This window comes from Camelus ferus, chromosome 8 (genome assembly GCF_009834535.1).
Source record: "Camelus ferus isolate YT-003-E chromosome 8, BCGSAC_Cfer_1.0, whole genome shotgun sequence".
NCBI lineage: Eukaryota > Metazoa > Chordata > Mammalia > Artiodactyla > Camelidae > Camelus > Camelus ferus.
In genome coordinates, this window is record NC_045703.1 from 31,764,030 (window position 1) to 31,782,582 (window position 18,553).

The 18,553-nt window shown below is 44.7% G+C and overlaps 1 protein-coding gene across 5 annotated transcripts in view; it reads right to left on the reverse strand.

Annotated features, from left to right (window-relative positions):
• FYN (FYN proto-oncogene, Src family tyrosine kinase) overlaps positions 1–18,553 on the reverse strand; it is a 165,368-nt gene that overhangs the window by 42,835 nt on the left and 103,980 nt on the right. For 4 of the 5 annotated variants that reach the window (XM_032484717.1, XM_032484715.1, XM_032484718.1 and 1 more), the window contains 3 exons: positions 10,198–10,455; positions 6,600–6,696; positions 39–137 (listed from right to left, as the gene is read on the reverse strand). In XM_032484717.1, coding sequence (XP_032340608.1) covers positions 39–137; positions 6,600–6,696; positions 10,198–10,444 — 443 coding nt within the window. In that variant the 5' untranslated portion in view covers positions 10,445–10,455. Of the gene's footprint in view, positions 1–38; positions 138–233; positions 332–6,599; positions 6,697–10,197; positions 10,456–18,553 lie in introns of those variants that run through there. The other variant, XM_032484716.1, reaches the window with a different exon arrangement.

Here is an 18,553-nt window from a genome sequence, read left to right on the forward strand (position 1 = left end):
AGCAAGCAGTTAAGTGAAAACGACAAAACAAAACATACTCTTCTGCCTGGATGGAGTCAACTGGAGCCACATAATTGCTGGGGATGTAACCTGTCTCTCCAGTCGTCAGGGAGCGCGCTTCCCACCAATCTCCTTCCCTGCAGGGAGAAAAGAGAACATGTGACTTCGAGCGCTTCAGTGTTCTGCAGTTACAGACTCCATGAGGCCAGAGCCTGTGACTACCGCACAGTCACCTGACTCCTTGATTTCCCCAAACTCCAACACAGCCTTCTGTGAGGGTCAGACGGGTATAATCCGAGTCAGCAGTGAGAGGCATCCAGCATTGTGTCTCCTCTCTTGCCTTATTTATGAAGTAAGAGTGTAGGATCCTGGCCAGGATAGGGTTCTGCTGGGGAAGAGGGCATTTTGCTTGGCAAGCATCTCCAACTTGGACAGAGGGCAAGAAACTCAGCCCCAGACTTCTTAAGAAAAACACAGTAACAACAACAAAATGGTAATTACGAGCGGTGAGGGATGTGTTACCTAACCTTACTGTAGTAAACATTTTACAATAGATACACGCATCAACCATCATCACATTGCATACCTTAAAATTACATGTTATATTGCCAACGTATCTCAATAAAGCTGGAAAAAAAAATAAAGCATGCACTAATTATGCTAATTTAGCTAACAGTCTCTACTTCATCCCCCATCCTGAGGCAACCAGTTTTCTGGGACTGCTGGAGAGACGCAAGCCGTTGGTTTTAGCATTATTTCATAAGCCATTAAACAATTCATCAGAAAAGAAAGACAAACATTATAGCTGCAGATCATCTGAGAAAGGGAACCTAATAGGAGGCCCAATAAGGGATGAAGGTGCTCTGTTTGCTCTCAAGAAAATGGCTAGAAGAATAAAGCCTATGGTAGGGTAAGCCTTGCTGGGACATTTTTCAACCTGAGGTTATTCCATTAAGTATTGAGAGAGCACTGTCCTGAATCTGGGGAGGAGGAGGGTGGGTGTTGCTGGGCATGTGCAAGTGTGGGGAGAACAACAGCTGGCGAAGGGGATGGGAGTCAGTCACACCACTTGGTGTCCCGGTGGCAGCATGGTCTCATCCGCCGCACTCTCAGTGCTGTGGGCAGAAGGAAGTGGAAGGGGGGCTTACAACACCACTTCTTAGCTTAGAACAAATGAGTAGATGAAATGGTTGGAGTTCATGTTCGCAAACTCATAGCTGCATGTGACAGAGAGCAGGGAGGGACTGCATGCCTGTCCCTACCACCAGTGGTTAGCAGACGCGTGTGGGCTGCAGCTCTGACACTGACGCTGTCCACAGAGCCCTCCCGTGGCCAGGAGTGCGAGGGGCAGCGGAGGACGCAACCGGCCCTGAGCAGAGGGACACCTCTCAGACTTCTGATCACCAGAGGCCCAGCACCTTCTTTCCTCCCTTTTTTGGTCCTTGGAGGCAGCAAGAGAAATCCCAGGTCGTCATTGTTGTTGGTTTTTTTTTTTAAATCACTTTCGCTGGGCTGTGTGCCAAAGCCCTCAGACAGAAAAGAGGAATGTTGGCTTTTGGCCCTAGTCATGATCTTCCCCATACCGATGCAATTAGGCAGAGGAAACCAGCCTCCATATTAAATGCAAGCCTTACTCCTGTGTCCCATCCTCTAAAGATGGGCTGAATGAGGTAAAGATGAAGATAGGATTTAAAACAGTCACAAATGGTGACAAGCTGACATGTGCCCAGGTACAGTTGTGGGGAAGGGTCTGGTGGCAGAAGCCACACAGAATAGCCCACAAGAAAACAGGGTGCTGGCAAAGGTTTAAAAAACTTACGTTTTCACTAGTTTTTCAGTCTTTTGTTTTTCATCCTATTAAACAAATTTAAATAGATAAATCAATAATGGAGGGAGATAGTTTTTTCCCCAGAAAGTGCTTAAATTTAGTTCATGTCCAGATTTTTATTATGAAATAATGTATACATACCAAAGACTATATGTACACAGGAGCACCTGTGAGCCCACCGCCCAGCTGAGGAACTAGACAGCCACCAGCTGTGTGGAATCTGCCCAGTGCCGCTCTCCTATCTTGTCCCTCTGCCTTTTGGGTTCAAATCATGAAATTAAGAATGTTAACATTTTAACCTTCAGTCTGTATTAGTTTCATTTATATGTCCTCCAAAAGAAACACATGCAGTTGTAAGTATATCATCTAACAACATATGTGGAAGTTTATTTTTTAATTTAAACATTGCATATGTTTAAGGAAATTGCTTTGGAGCCATTATCTTCATTTTAATATGGTGACGTTTACTTCTCTGAAATTCCACTAGATGGAGACATTTCATCATAAAAAATAACAATACCTATCATCTCCAGCCTTTCTCCTCTCTCTCTCTCTCTCCACCCCACCCCACACATACTCCCTGCCCCTCGACCCTCATACATACCCCATCCCACTCCACATCTGGGAAACCTCCAAAACAGTGAGGAAAACATTAAGTGCTTGCAGCAGAGGCTTATTTTTTATTGCATAACTTTCATCGCGTTAGTTGTTCGAACTGTTTCAAAGTAAGAACAAAAATGTCTACTATCAGTTTTGGGGTACATGGAACTGTTATCTGGGGCAAGAAGCCAATACATTTTGCTGTGGGTTGGGCAAGTCCAGTCTTATTCAGGTGCTTGATATGAATCAAATTATTTCCATTTCAAACCCAGTATTAACTATCTCATTTTGGTCTCTGCACCTAAATAGTTTAGCACAGATTAGAATCCAACTATCAGATCATTCTAAAGTCATGTATCAGGAACTCATGATTTTTTCTTAAGTGACTCTATTAATCTCACAAGGGTTTTCAGTTACTCATGAGAAAGATATAATCCTTTTCTCTTTTTCCAAGCCATCTAGGGTCACTTTCTCCATCAAAGGAGATAGGAGTTGACAAGGACACATGTATTATATAGTAAAACTCACGTGTTGTGCCCAGTCAGGCTGAACAGACTCAAGACATCAAAAAAGCCTTTTGAGCAAATGAATAAATCATCTTTTTAATACACCAGGAGCCCAACTCACCTCCAAATAAATAATACACTCTATACAAATCATTCACCTTGATATAGAAAAATAGGATCTTTCCTATTATGTTAGTTTTCCTTTCTTTGCTTGAGTAATTGTGGGTAATTAGTATTATTAAATCTGCATTTCTTTAAACAGGTCTTATGGTTCAGCTATTTCATTAGTTCAGAGTTGGTGAAATTTTCTTTAACTGCTATCTTGCTCTGATTCAAATATATGATTTAAGCCCTGGCTCAGGTTTAGAGTAGCTTTTAAGTTTCCATAATGGCGTCCTCTGTTGCTCTAATTTAAAGACTTAATAAAAGAGTCTCTGCCCAAAGTTGCTCAGAGGGTTTGTGGTCCCAAAAGCTGGGAGTAGGGAGCCCCGGAGGAGCCAGGAAGTTGTATTTGCAAACAGAAGTCAGCCTTGATCTATGGAGCTGTGTAACATTATTATTATAAATGCTGGATTCTTTCCAAATTCAGTCACTGCCCATCTTACTCTTAGAGAGCATATCTGTAACAATTTTGTCAAATTCTTAGATGGGCTCTAAACCGGATGCCTTCCTATCACGATGAAAAGAACTGTAAAGGAGTTATTATGCTAGGCAATGAGCACTCTCTTCCACTCTGTGTAAAATGCTCACTGTATTTTAGAGTCGCTGTTTCTAGGTGGTACCTCACCAGTCACGAAATGTTCAAGTAGGGAATAAAATGGATGAATTCAAGTATTTTGCAAAATGGGTCAAGTTTTAATAATGTCCAAATATCCTACTCGGAGCACCTGCAACAGGTCAGTGAAGGACCCCTCCCACCTCCACGGCAGGAAGCAGTCTCACTGGCTCTGGGCGCAGGCACACACGTGTATCACGTGGTTTCTGCTGCACAGTGAAACACAAAAGCCAGCCCTGTGGCCTCCAGTTTATGCTTCTTGACAGGGAAAGGAGTGGGAGGACACACATACTAGAAGGTGTGGCAGCTGCCCCAGGGAGAACAGAGCCGCATCCCTCCCTCTCTTTCAAAGGATGGGAGCCAGGGGCTGGAGAGGGTGGGGGAGGGGAAGGAGACGCATGCCATCTGGTTCTGTACTATTGCTTTGTTTTTCCTTCACGGTTTTCTCTTCCCTGTTATTACCCTTGACTTCAGGGTATTGTATTTGTTACAAAAACCTTATTCCCTCCATCCCCACCCCATAACCTTGAAAAGGGCATTTAAATGGCACATAGGATGAGAAATTCCATTGGCAAGAATGAAGAACACTAAAGGGAAAAAAACCCCTTTGTAATATTTTCTTCTAAGAGAAGAGGTTCAGAGGCTCAAAAGCCTTCTGTACACATTAAAGGCCATGCATGCAAATCACAAAATGTAGATTGGGATGGACTGGATCATCCTTGAACATTTTTCCAAAATTTCAATTGGAAGCCATTCTAGAGCTTATCCAGATTAACAAAGGAGGAAGTCACAAATTTGACTTCGCCAAGGACTGGCTTTCCAGATGCCCTACAACCTGACACACAGATCCACTTGCAGTGTGAAGAAAATCTACAGAAAAGGAGCTATGTATGGTACTTCCTACTATTCCTTAGTTCTTACCTTTCAGAAGTTACAAATGGTTAGAAAAGTTCTAACCGACCTTGACATTTAGGAAATACTGCATAAAATGGGGAGGGAACGGGAGGGTGAATTTCAGAATTCAAAGGTAGTAGACTCTGACAAGAAGCATTCATCTGAGTATCAAACTAACATAAGGAATCATAAATCAGAAGAGATCAAAGCCAAATTCCCTCCTCCCCCACCTCCCTTCCAAACCTCCATGTGACTCGAATGGTTCAGCCCCCTCTGCTGGGGGGCTTTCCAACATGGAACTGACGCTGCACTTGGGATGCCATCCCCACCCATCACCCCTGACTCTGCCGCCTGTGAGCTCCCTGCACCTTGGCTGCTCCCTAACCCGAGCCTCTGGCTTCTTGTATGTCCAAAGATGACTAGGAGACACACCTAAGACAGTTGCTGTGAAGAACACATGAGAACATTTGCAACTGACCACATGGCTGGCACACAAGGGGCCTTCACTAAATGGCAGCTGTTTACTATTAAAAAAAATTCCTGTGGCTACAGGAGGAGGGGGCCTCATGGGGAAGAGGTAATGTTCTTCCTGATCTGGGCATGGGTTACACAGGCATCTTTCGTTTGTGAAAATTCTGCAAACTGTATACTTTTTAAAAATTGTAGTAGGATATGCATAGCATGAAATTTACCACTTTAACCATCTTTCAGTTGAGGGACATTAATATTGTGCCAGCACCACACCACCACACACACTTTTGAGTTATACGCTTGTCCACACATATTTAAATAAAAAGTTTATGCCGTCGACCCCGTTAATGATGACGATAATAATTTAAAAAATAACCCTGTAACTACGGAGACAGTGCCGTCTGATGTCCAGAAGAGTCACTGGTCTCTTATGGGAGGAACTCCGTTCTTGCCCTTGAAAGGTTGTCTTGAGAGTTGGGAACATTCCAGAGAAAGGGTGGGTTTTCCAAGAAGACAGTTTTCAGGGCCTGGGGGAGTCCCCTGTTCCAATGCCTCTTTCCTGGGACGGAAGGGGTGAGAAGGGCTGCTTCTCACCTGCCCTCAGGAGAGCTGGAGAGCCAGGCTTTGGGCCCTCCCATCACCATGAAATCCAGAGCAGAGGGCAGCACAGGAGAGTGCCCTAGTGGGCCCACAGTCCCCAAGTGGCATCTCTCCCAGCCATGGGGGAGTGCTCACAGGAAAACCTGAGGTGCAGGGGAGAGGGTCCATCTTGCAGATGTGGGACACCACTGTTTTCTTTGGAGCCTGGATTTTTTGGAGGGTCCCCATCCATGTACACTGCCTTAAATTAATAGACACAATATTCAAAAACTAGGGAAATCTGACCCATGCTTACTCTTCCTAAAGGAAGTATTAAATGGAGGATTTGAAAAGTGAGTGATTCTCACCCTCAGCATCTCCCCATTGCCCACTTAACTGCTGTTCCTACTGGCCACACTGCAGTCATTCAGGAGTGGGCAAAAGTGCTTCTCCTTCTGACTTACAAGGATTTCAGTCACTTGCAAATTTTCCTCATGGTGAAATGCCTCCGCAGGCTTCCCCAATGGGAACAGTTAGCAGTTTTGAAAACAGAAAGAACTTGTTGCCAGCCTTATGTGAGGCTAGTGCCACATATGAAATTTGAAGAAAATCTCCAGGCAGAGAGAGGGTAACGTGGATTGGCAAGCCCTGTGCTAGTCATCGGAAACTGATTTGTAGAGGCCGAAGCTGGTGCTTTTACAACCTTTAAACCAAAATCATCGACTCTGCTCCTGATATCTTCCCAGAAGCTCCCTGGACATAGAGCCATAGAATACTGCACTGCTTCCTCAACTCTTCTTTTCTCATTAAACTGCTACAAATTAACGAATCGACTAGCAAGTGTTCTCTGAGCATTTCAGAGATCTGAAAAGGCGCAGACTGGTCACACAAGAATTGTTTCCCCATCTGAAAGGCACACACACTTCCTTTCCCTCTCCAAACTTACGAGCTGTTCAGTATTTGAAATTTTTCTCCTTTGTGGAAACTCAGGTCATCTTCCGTCCGTGCTTCGTAATCATAAAGGGCCACAAAGAGGGTCACTCCTGACAAAAAACAAAATCATAAGGAGAGAGATTATCATACCAGAGGAAATTAATTCCAAGAAATTAAATCTTCACTAAAACCTCATTCTCAAAATTTACATCTAATCAGCACTGATAACACGATGCAGTGTTGTAATTAGTGTGTGAAACCAGAGTGGCAGGGCTGAACTTATGCCGAGGTCTTTGTAGGGGAAGCATTATTTGATCTGACTAAAACCCAGAGCTGAAGGACTTTTCTGCCCACTTTGAATGAGTCCTTGGGAAGAGACAGATACTAATATTAAGTCTACAAGCAAGGGGCAGCGGCAACGTTCTAACGCAGATTTGCAGAGCTTGGCACCAGTTACAGATGCCCTCTGTCCTACACGCACTCTTCTCTTTTCAGGCCATGTGAGGCCCGAGTAAAATGGATCACTCTTCCTCTCGGCGTAACAGGATGTAGAACAGAACAGGAAACTCCTTTTGCAGCCTGGGGACTGAGAAGATCCTCCCCGTGAACGTTCAGCCCCATCAGAGGATGTCCTGCCCTGGGCACCTGCAGCTGCCTTCAGGATTCCCTCTCCCTTGCTCTCCTTCTACAGTGAACTCACCCAACCTCGCACTGACTGTGGTCCTCACTCTTCCTCACACCCACCCTGTGTCTCCTCATCTGGTTGATGCCCCATAGAGGCCTTCCCTGTTTCACAGAAGTGTGCCATCAACAGTGAAGGATGCCTAGTGTCCCATTTGCCTAGGACTTCCTCCATATAGTAGCAGAGTTCTAAGACAGCCCTCAGTGACTCCCAGCTCCTGGTGTTCACGCCCTTGTGCCATCCCCTGCCCTTGAGTGTGGGCTGAACCCAGTGAGTTGCTTCTAACCAACAGAATGTGGCAGAGGTGACGGGATGTCCCATAAGTGATTAGGCGTCAACTTCAAAAGACGGTGGCCTCTGTCTTCCGAGCAGACTCTCTGGTTTGCCACTTTGGCCCGATCACTCTGATGAAGCAAACCGCCATGCTGGTGAGGACCATGTGACAAAGAGCTGAGGGTGGCCTCTGGCCAAGAGCCAATGAGGAACTGAGTCCTGCTAACACCCTGTGAACTTGGCAGCAGATCCCTCTCGGTTGGACCATGAGAGGACTGCGGCCCCGCCAATACACCTTGACTGCAGGCTGGGAGAGCTTCGGAAATAGAGGACCCAGCTGAGTCATTCCTGAACTTCTGACCCACAGTAACTATGGATAAAAAAAAGTGCAATATTTTAAAGCTGCTAAGTTTTGTGGTAATTTGTTACGCAGCAATTGACAATGCATACATCCCATTTCTCTGCTCTCTAGCTTCTCGTTTTGATCTCTACACACCCCAAAGTGTCCAGTGCAGCCTGAAGAACACACACCATGGGTTCTGCTCTTCACCAAGCTGCCGTTTTGCTGTGTGGGTAGTTTCAAGGGAACAGATGTGCCTGGGGAATATTCAAGAACCAGAGGGGGAGGTGGGGCTTGTCTGTCCACCCATCCCAAGTGGGACTTCCTGCGGGAGGGCTGGCATGCAGAAGGCCTGACCAAGATATCTTTCAAAGATTAGAAAAGGATGGCTTAAAACAGAGTGGGAGTTGCAAGGCCACACCTATCCTCACCTGACACTCTATTAACAGATTCCCTTCAGTTCATAATTTAAGAACAATCCTAAGCTCCATCGTGGGGAAGACAAGGCGGACCAGAACGGACACTTCTACTCGCCACTGTCTCCCTCCATCCGCCAGCAAGTTCTCACTGGATGCTTTTATCTTCCAGAGATGGAGGAGAGAGTCAAAGGTCACAAGGACACACAGACACTGTCTCTGGCCTTAAAGCACTGAAAAAGCATTGAGGAAAAATGACATGCATATAAAATAAAGCCAAATAATCCAGGCAGAGAAATGCACCAACATTCGTTTTGACTTTCATATCTTATCAGGGAGCAGATGCCCTTTTATATAGCACTGTCCCTGACTGCGATACAGATCCACATATGCAAGGCAAGGAGCCCTCTCTAGTGACTTTATGAGTGACACCTGCAGGCAGGATTCATATCCAGCATTCATAAGTGAGTACACCAGGTCAGTCCCCGTGTCAGCAGAATGCAGAGTCTGGCTGGCAATGCACGTGTCTTCTCGCAGCAGGCACAAGGAGGGTGAGCTGGGTGCCTTTCTGTCTCTTTTCCCCTCCCGCATCCTCCAGAGACAGATGTCCCTAGACTGCCTGACTGCCTCTTTCCTTCTGCCCTCCGCTCCGGGTGCCTTCCAGGAAGGCTGGAAGGATGGTACGGGTGCCCAGCCTTCAGTCACCCACCCTAAGCCTGCTTTAAAGTGAAAGGGAGATCCACCACAACACAAGGATGAAGATAAATATTTTTTCTACTGAGCAAGGTGTGAAGTGTTGGCAGAAGAGAAGTGGCTAATTGCCCAAAGCTCTGGGTCAGCTTCCCTTGATGTAACTACACTGCCCTGCTGGGTGGAGAGGGAATAAAACCCCTGCTAAGGCCTCGGGAGTGCCAACTCCCCGGGTAAAGGCACAATGGGTGGTTTTATAGGACATCTGCTCCCAGATGAGCTGAGAGCATAAGGGTTGATGTATATTTTTAAAAACTTTGTAACACACAAAACGATTTTGGAACAAATAACGTCAAATATCTAGTTACCATGGTTCACATACTGGGAGAGGATTTGGAAGATGAAGGATGCATGAGATAACTTACAAATATTTCAGAAAACATATGTCTGAGAATGCATGCCAGATATTTTACAAAGTATTAGCTAAGTCAGCAAATGCACATGGCAGTGAAATACAGCCTTGGGAAAGAGAAGAAAACCTAAAAAAAAAAAAAAAAAAAGAAGATCCCTTAAGGATACACAAGATTCAATTTTAAAATATAAAAGGTACTTGAAAATACTTGAAGGCTGATAAACTCAGTCACACAGAAGATGATGGGAAGAAAAGAGAGAATCAATGAAGACAAATGGCCAAAAAATAATGGAACCAAATGGCCCCACCAGCTAGGAAGTGCCAGGCAGGATGGAGATTAGGAAGACAGGAAGGAAGGTCCTATCCTGGAGTGCTCTTAACCAGGGGATGCGGGGCAGGAGTGCTTTCTTATCTGGAGAACTCAAAACATCCATCCTCAGATCTAGTACCTGAACCTCTGATTCAAAAGACCAGGATGGCGCTCAGGCATCTGTATTTTGAAAAGGCTGCCTAGTTATTCTGGGCCAGCCAGCCAAGGCTGAGAGCCCCAGGCCTCAAGTGACTCGGCAGAAGGTTGGATCTCATAACCCCTGCAGATTCTCACAGAGCAGCAACTTGGGGTCCCCAGCACCACTGTTGCCAGCATCTAGACTTGCACATCAAGCTCTGGCTATTTTAATGGCCCAGTATCTGGTAGAGGATAGGTGGAGAGTGATAAAAAGCTTAAATGTTGAATCTGGAGTCAAAGGAGCACCAACGTTCAACTGCCAAAAGATTTAAGAGCAGCTCGATTCTGACCTGTTCCTCCTCTCGTACGCAAGGTCCCAGTATGAGACGAAGAGTTCACTCCCCCAAAGACAGTGAGTCCTTGGCCCCCGGCTGCATGGAAGTTGTTGTAGTTCGGGATGGAGGTCACGCCGAAGCTGGGGTAGTGCTGAGGAGTGGGGTCCGTGCCATAGCGGTACCCGGAGCTCTGGTTCAGGCTGCCATCCCTCTCCTCCGTCAGTTTTGTTGCTTCTTTGTCCTTACATTGCACACAGCCCATTATCTAAATTCCTGCCAAAAACAAACAAACAAAAAAGGCATGTAAACTTGGATGCTCTCTAGTGGCTGGGCAGCTTGACTATTAAAGAAGAATCATTTACAAAGCTCGCCGTTGGATATTTCAGGTCTAGCGGGGTATGAACAGCTGTGGCCAGGGTTGATGGCTGGAAGCAATCTCAGAGCCCGTAACTTGACAATTGCATTTGTTCCCCATACACTCTGGGTTACAGGATCAACACAGAGTACGATGTTCACCATGTGGCAGCTTCCCTCAGCTTCCCTCTGCACTCCTTACAATTTTGTAATCTCACACACCTGCCTAAAGACAGTCCAATAATACTAACTTCTATGCTTTTCTCCAGTCATCTCAAAAAAAGAAGTGTGCTCTCAAAAATGAGTCTATGCTTAAACATAAGACAGGATACCATAAACCTCCTAGAAGAGAACATAGGCAAAACACTCTGACATAAATAGTAGCAATGTTTTCCTAGGTCAGCCTATCCAGGCAACAGAAATAAAAGCAAAAATAAACAAATGGGACCTCATTAAGCTTACAAGCTTTTGCACAGCAAAGGAAACCATCAACAAAATGAAAAGACAACTATGGACTGGGAGAAAATATTTGCAAATAATGTGACCAACAAAGGCTTAACTTCCAGAATATATAAACAGCTCATACAACTCAATAACAAAAAAACAAACAACCCAATCAAAAAATGGGAAAAAGACCTAAATAGACATTTCTCCAATGAAGACATATAGATGGCCAATAGGCACATAAAAGATGCTCAATATCGCTAATTATCAGAGAGATGCAAATCAAAACTACAATGAGGTATCACCTCACACCAGTCAGAATGGCCATCATTAAAAAAGAGTCCACAAGTGATAAATCCTGGAGAGGATGTGGAGAAAAGGGAAACCTCCTACTCTGTTGGTGAGAATGTAATTTGGTGCAGCCACTATGGAAAACAGTATGGAGATTCCTTACAAAACTAAAAATAGACTTACCATATGATCCAGCAATCCCACTCCTGGGTATATATCTGGAGAAAACTCCAATTAGAAAAGAAACATGCATCCCAATATTCATAGCAGCATTATTTACAATAGCCAAGACATGGAAACAAACTAAATGTCCATCAACAGATGACTGATAAAGAAGATATATATACATACACAAACACACACACAGTGGAATACTACTCAGCCATAAAAAGAACGAAATAATGCCATTTGCAGTAACATGGATGGATCTAGAGATTATCATACTAAGTGAAAGAAGTCAGAGAAAGACAAATACTATATGATATCACACATGAGGATTTAAAAAAAATGACACAAATGAACTTATTTACAAAACAGAAAGAGACTCACAACCCAATAAACAAACTTATGGTTACCAAAGGGGAAGAAGGAGTAGAGATAAATTGGGAGTTTGGGATTAGCCTATCCTAACTACTACATATAAAAGAGATAAAGGACAAGGTCATACTGTATGACACAGGGAAATATATTCAATAACTTATAATATCCTACAATGAAAAAGAATATGAAAAGAATATATATATAACTAAATCACTATACTGTACATCAGAAACTAACAGAACATTGTAAATAAACTATACTTCAATTGAAAAAATGAGCCTATGCAATATTAGAATAAAAACCTCCATCATGGCAAAGGAAATCTAAAGAAAAGGGTACAGGAGTGCCAGAAAAGCCAGACTACATCCTCTCAACACCATACTACTTCATTCATGGGTACCCATTCTTTAGGCACACATTTGGTAGATTTTAAGCAATAAGATGATGATAAGTATCAAAATTAAGAAATAATTGCTGGATGAATAAAACATGATTGGCAGTTGCTAAGAGGTCTGAGTATATTTGCAGGATGTCATGATAGCCTACAGTAACAAAATCATTTAAACCTGCTAATTAACTTTTCAGATTTCCATTAGCTTTTGACATCTTTCAGAAACATTTAAAAAAATCATTCGCATGTTCTAGAATTAGCGATGAATTAAAACTTGATTCTCTGTCACCCCCGTCCTCCTTCAAACCAAACCTACTTCTTCTGTGCTGATCTCAGTAAACGGCACCACCAACGACCCCCGCAATCAAGTCAGAATCCTGAGGTGCATCCTTTCTGGCTCCTCCTGTTTACTTCTCACTTTTCCTGTCTCACTCTCTACTATCCAAACATGCTAAATATCTCAGTTCCTCAAAGGTTCCATTTTCCCCACTCACCTGTAGTTCTTGGGGCATGGCATTGGACACCTTCCCCCTCCTCTCTGATGTTCAATATATCCTTCATGTCTCAGCCAAGACACCGCTTCCCCTGCTAAGCCATCTCTGATTCCCCTGCCATCCCCCAGGCTGAGGCGTTGCTCTTCCCAAGTGTTCCCATGGCATCTTAATTTTCCTCATTAAGGCATCTACTGTGCCATATTAAAACATGGCCCATCCTCTTGTCTCATTGCCCAGTGGACTGCAAGTTCCAGGAAAGCAGGGCATTTTTGTCACAGCTATATTGCTGGTGCCTGGCACATAGTAGGTGCAACTGAGTGAGTGAAGATTCTCTAGCCCACTGTTTCTCTCTCACCCTTTCTTTCTCTCTGCAGCAAAGCCAACCCTTCTTCCAGTGACTCTGATCAGTGGTGTGCCCTGTGTTTTTGAGTCTACTGGTATGTGTGAGAAGTGAAGACGATTCAAAAATAGACGGTAGCCTGGTTAAATGATCCCATTCTGGACTGCAATACCCTGTCAAGCTGATGGGGGGGGGAGGTAGAACATGCAATGGATGTTCCGGCCAAAGCTCTCAAATAAACACATGACATCATGTGTAATTACACGTATTCACTGGGGAGGGCACAGCTGGCACAAGACGGGAGGGGACTTGAGGCGGGGAAGGGGAATGAAAGAGCTAGTTTTTCAATAGTATTTTGGACACCAAAATGGAGGGGCCGCATCAGATATGGAGACTCCTGGGGGGCACGGTTCTGAGCACTGCTTTTCTGTGGGCCGGGGTCACGGAAGCAATATCAGACTGTTTAAAGCCCTCTCACATTACATGTTTCAATAAATACCTATTGAACTGAATGTCAGTTCCTGAGAATGGAAGTGTTTGGAAATGAGCCGCCTGCTGCTTGAGCTGAGCTCACCAAATCTGGAACACATTTATGCATAAATCATTCCAGATTAATTCACAGTGTTTTTGTGTCCAACATGCTCTCTAACTCCAGTAAACGAATACAAGTTTAACAAGTTTCCAACAGGAAATGCAAACTATCTCCAGGCATGACTGACTGAAGGACTTTCATCATTTGCTGGTGGCGTTGCTTCAGAGCACTGGTAAATATCCTGCTCACTTCATAGCAACTCCTTCATGGCAGAAAGTTGCCCCAAGCTTCTACAAAGGCCAGCAGACTGCTTGTCCCAGGTGCTTTTCCAGGGACTTCACTGATCTGCTGTAATTAGAGGATGTGGGACCTGAATCATAGAATCATATCATTTATGCCAGTGTTCTCAGCTGGGGGTGACTGTGCTGCACCCCCCGCCCCCAACCAAAGGACACATTTGGTTGTCACAACTTGAGGGTGAGGAGCACTACTGGCACCAAGTGGGAAGAGGTCAAGGATGCTGTCACACATCCTGCAATGAACAGGACACTCTCTAACAGCAAAGAATGACCTGGTTCCAAATGTGAATGCGTCAAGGCCGAGAAGTTTTGATTTATGGAGAGGAAAGTATTAATATCTATAAGTTTGGAACATTATAACAGCTGTTTCCTTCATATGCATGTGATTATCATGCAGTCCAGAATGTCTTCCTTAGGAGAACAGGCAGGCTAGGTAGAAAAAGGCAATTAAAAAATTAATATAAAATGCTGGTTTTTTTTTTTTTTTCTGTAGAAGCTTGCTCCTTGTGATAGAGAAAAGAATCTAAAACCAATGAGAACTCTCATTACAAAGTGTTCTTCCAACTCCATCAAAATAAAACCTTATATCAGAAACGTACTGAAAACAGGATCCTACATCTAACCAAACTAAGAAAAAGATAACCTTTCAAAATCTACTCAAAAAAGTATTACCACCATAATAAATGCCTAACAGCTTTTATCTAATTCTATGAAATAATGGAATGAAACAAATAGTAAGCTCTTTGGAGGTAGGGATTATTTTTTGGTTTTTGTTCATTATTGCATCTCCAGTGTCCAGAACGGTGCCTGGCACACAGTGAGAGCTCAATAAATATTTGTTAAATGATTAAATGCAAAACCCCCAAGACTCAATCAGAATCATTTTGGAGAAAACAATTCTCTTTTGTAGATGGGACAGCTCCATTACCACTTCACGTGTTTGCAATTTTGAGTAGGGACTATTTTTGCACAGATATTTCTTACTCTCTTCCCTTCATGGACAAACATGAAGAAAACGAAATTAATCAGTAAATGCAGGCTCAAGTCATTAAAAGTTAACTAAAATTTGTATAAGAACTTGTGGTCTTCTTCCTCCCACTTGAGGTGGTCAGACTAATCATTTCCTGATAAAAGAGTCAGAAGGCACTATATGAATTGTACTCAGTGTGACTCAAGGCGCCTTGCCATGAGCCTAAGTTCTGAGCATTCAAGTTACAATAAAACCATCCTTTATTACGTACAGTTCTGTGGTGTAGCTTCTATGGCCAATGCTAGAGGTCCATCATGAACATATAATGCACTAATATACTTGGCTCAAGATCTGTGGGGCATTGGGAAACACCCAATAATGCCATTTAGTTACTCTGATCAGTAAATCATACATCGAACTCATGATCATCATTCTCTGCATGTTGCTGTGCCTAAAAAAACTGATGGACAACACTTTGACCAACAGGACCCTGTGCCTGTGGTCAGGATGTATGAAGCCCCCTATCCCTATTCGCCAATCCTTCTGCAAACAATGGGGCTCTGTTTCTACTATGTACGTAAAACCTGATTAACTTAAAATTTCCTGAGTCCTGTGGATTTTCTCTTATGTGCCACAACAGCATTAAGTAACTCCGGCAAGAGCTGCAAAGAGAGACTCCAAGGATTGCCATGACCTGCTCCCATGAGCATGGGAGATGTCATCAATCCATCACAGCACTTTCTGGTACGACACCATGTGGCCTCAGAATCCTTCCTCACAGAGCCCTCCAGTGGTTGACTGAGCTGACATAAAGGATGGAATCCATTTGTCACTCTGTGCATAGGCTACTTTGATCCAGAATGAGTCTGGTTGAACGTACATTCCCTCCACTGATGCCACAGACCATGGTTTGGTTTGCTAGATGCATATTAAACACAGATACGTGTACATTTCCTCATATGCCAATATATAAGGCAACACCTGTACGCCCAGGTTATAACATCGCAGGACTTGTGAGATCTTAGGTGCGTGCAAGAGCTCAGTACCAGAAAGGGAAAAAGGCCGCTGGCAGTCTCCTGTAAAAGCAAATTACTTTCTCTGAGACAGATAAATGGGATGGCAGGAGGAGAAAGGTGAACCTGACAACAAATAACTTTCATTTCAGCAGCCCAAGCACTTCTGCCTCAGAAACCAACCCAGGTGGGTGTGGAGAAGTGAAGAGCCCTGAGGCTTAAGTGGCATCCTTGCTCCTGACAGCCCGGACTCCGGAGAGTGACAGGGGAAGCCACACCGGCCTGTGCGCTGATGTGACATGTTTTCCGGGGCTCTCATCCATTGTCCCTTCAGCTAGTCTCTACTTTACCTGGGCAGGTATCATCATGAAAGTAAAAGAATGAGAAAGGGAACTGAACTAAGAACTCGACACCAAGCACCACAAGTAACTGAAATGGGCAAAGTTGAAAAAGTACTGAAAGCTAAACTAAGATCAACTGCACAGTTTCATACACTTCTCTGGGAGAAAAGGGAAAACTGGCAGCTTAATGAGCAAACACCTTTTTTCAGTCAACAGTAACAGCACGAGGCCAAAGGATAAGACGTGGCAGAGACACATCAGAGATGAGTGGATTTCAGGACAGAAGATTCATGGCAGGGGACTCCTCAACCCTGTAAAACAAAAATCAACCTGAGGTATTTTGCTATATTCTCAAAGGAGAACACTAATCCCTTGAAAGTCTAGGGAAGGCTTTCCTTAGTTTTCCCCCTGTAACAGCCAGAAGCAGGACATTTAGAGACAGGGGCGCTGCCTTGTTGGTAGCAATGGTATATGGGCCACAGCACCTGTCACTCCAATTTCCCAGCATTTTCAATCCTTTATGATGTGGCTTTCCTCCTTGTGGGACTCTGGGTCCTGACACCCTACAAGGGGGTGCAGGCAGTGTTGTCTTCTGGGGACAGCCTGGGCAGAGAGGCCACAGATGACTGGGGAGGCTGGAGAGAAAGCAGCACCGTGCTGGACCCATTTTGAAGCACAAATTCTCCTCAAGGTTCTGAAGCAGGGAAAAGGTCACAGTAGGGATGGCACTTTGAAGATGTAAACACTTCATGCCTGAGCCACACACAGCATATAAGCTGGGTCCAGCCAGTGGCCCCAGCCCAGCTCTGAAAAAGGAGCACACAGGACTCTGCCAGTGAGGGAAAGTCCTCTGTTTGCTGCCAAGTGGAAGGAAGGCATGAAAATATATGTCTTACTCAAAAGGTGGTGGCAGTAGGCAGGTGTGTAAGTCCTGGAACGTGTGCATGTTGGGATCACTGCTCCTGTGAGTAGGTTATTTGGCACAGTTGACTGTAACAAAAGAGGGATTTTCCCAGATGAACCTGATCTCATCAAGTGAGCCCTTGAAAGGGACTGGCTCTTTCTGGAGAAATAGATTCAAAGTGTGAGAGGCATTCCGTGGGAAGAATATTCTCTGCTGCTGGCTTTGAAGACAGAAGGGGCTATGTGGCCCAGAAAGTGGGTGGTCTGTAGAAGCTGAGGACAGACCCACAGCTGGCAGATCATGAAGAAATTGGGACCTCAGTCCTACAACCGCAAGGAACTGAATTTGGTCAAGAATCTGAAGGAGCCTAGAAGTGAAGTCTTCACTGGTCAAGCTTCCAGATAAGATATTGTCAGCTAACACTCTGATTGCAGCCTTGGGAGAAGACAGCTCAGCCACACTGTGCCCAGACTTGTGACCCAAAACTGTAAGTTAATAAATGGGTGTTGTGTAAGCTGCTGAGTTTGTCATAATTTGTTTCACAGCAATAGAAAACGAACACACACTTTGGTGGGATGGGGCACCATGGAAACGAGGGCTCCAACCTTGGCAGTGATGACCAATATCAAATGAAGGCTCACTGCAAGCCAGGTGCTGGGCTGTGTGCCGGAACATGCTGTCTCACTAAGTCCTCATGACAATCCTAAGAGGTGGGATTGCTATTTCCCCTCACTTTACAACGGAGCAGCAGAGGGATTTAGGAAGTTGTCCACAGCTCAGTGAGGGGTGGAGATGGGATTTGAAGCCAGACAGACTGATTCCACAGCCAGCATGTGGAGCCTCTACACTAGCCACCTCCTGCCCCAGGGGAATCCCGGCCGGTCCACGCAAGGGTGTGGGTGCCGGGGTGGGAGGAGCAGAGGGAGGGACCTCAGGGGGAGGCCCCCAGTTCCACAGAACCCAACTTCATGTGCATGACTAGTGGAGGCCCTGATTTCAGGGACGGGGCCTCACTCCCCCACACGCACACCCACCCGCTGAGATAGTGGGCTCTGCAGGGGTGCTGGGGCCACGCCAGGTGCAGTGAGTCACCAGCTGCCTTGATGTGGTTTGGCATCTTAATGAACGTTCGAGCCAATGACTTTAAAGCAGCCCTTAGTTTCCTGATATTTCCTAGATGTGACAGGGCATTTATAGACACAATGAAGGAGTCAGTATCAAGTTCCTTGGTGTAAAAGCGAGCTTTCCGATTGTGTTGAAAGCATGACGTACTTTACACCACGTAGACTTTCTGGAGCATACTTACTGCATACACTGAACTATACATACAATGCTTTCTCCAAACACAAAATAACACATTTCTATTCTTGGTGGAGCCCTGAGAGGGAGAGCCTCCCACCAAACACAAGTGATAAAATACTACACCTCTGGGATGAGAAGACTGATGTAAAAGCAGGA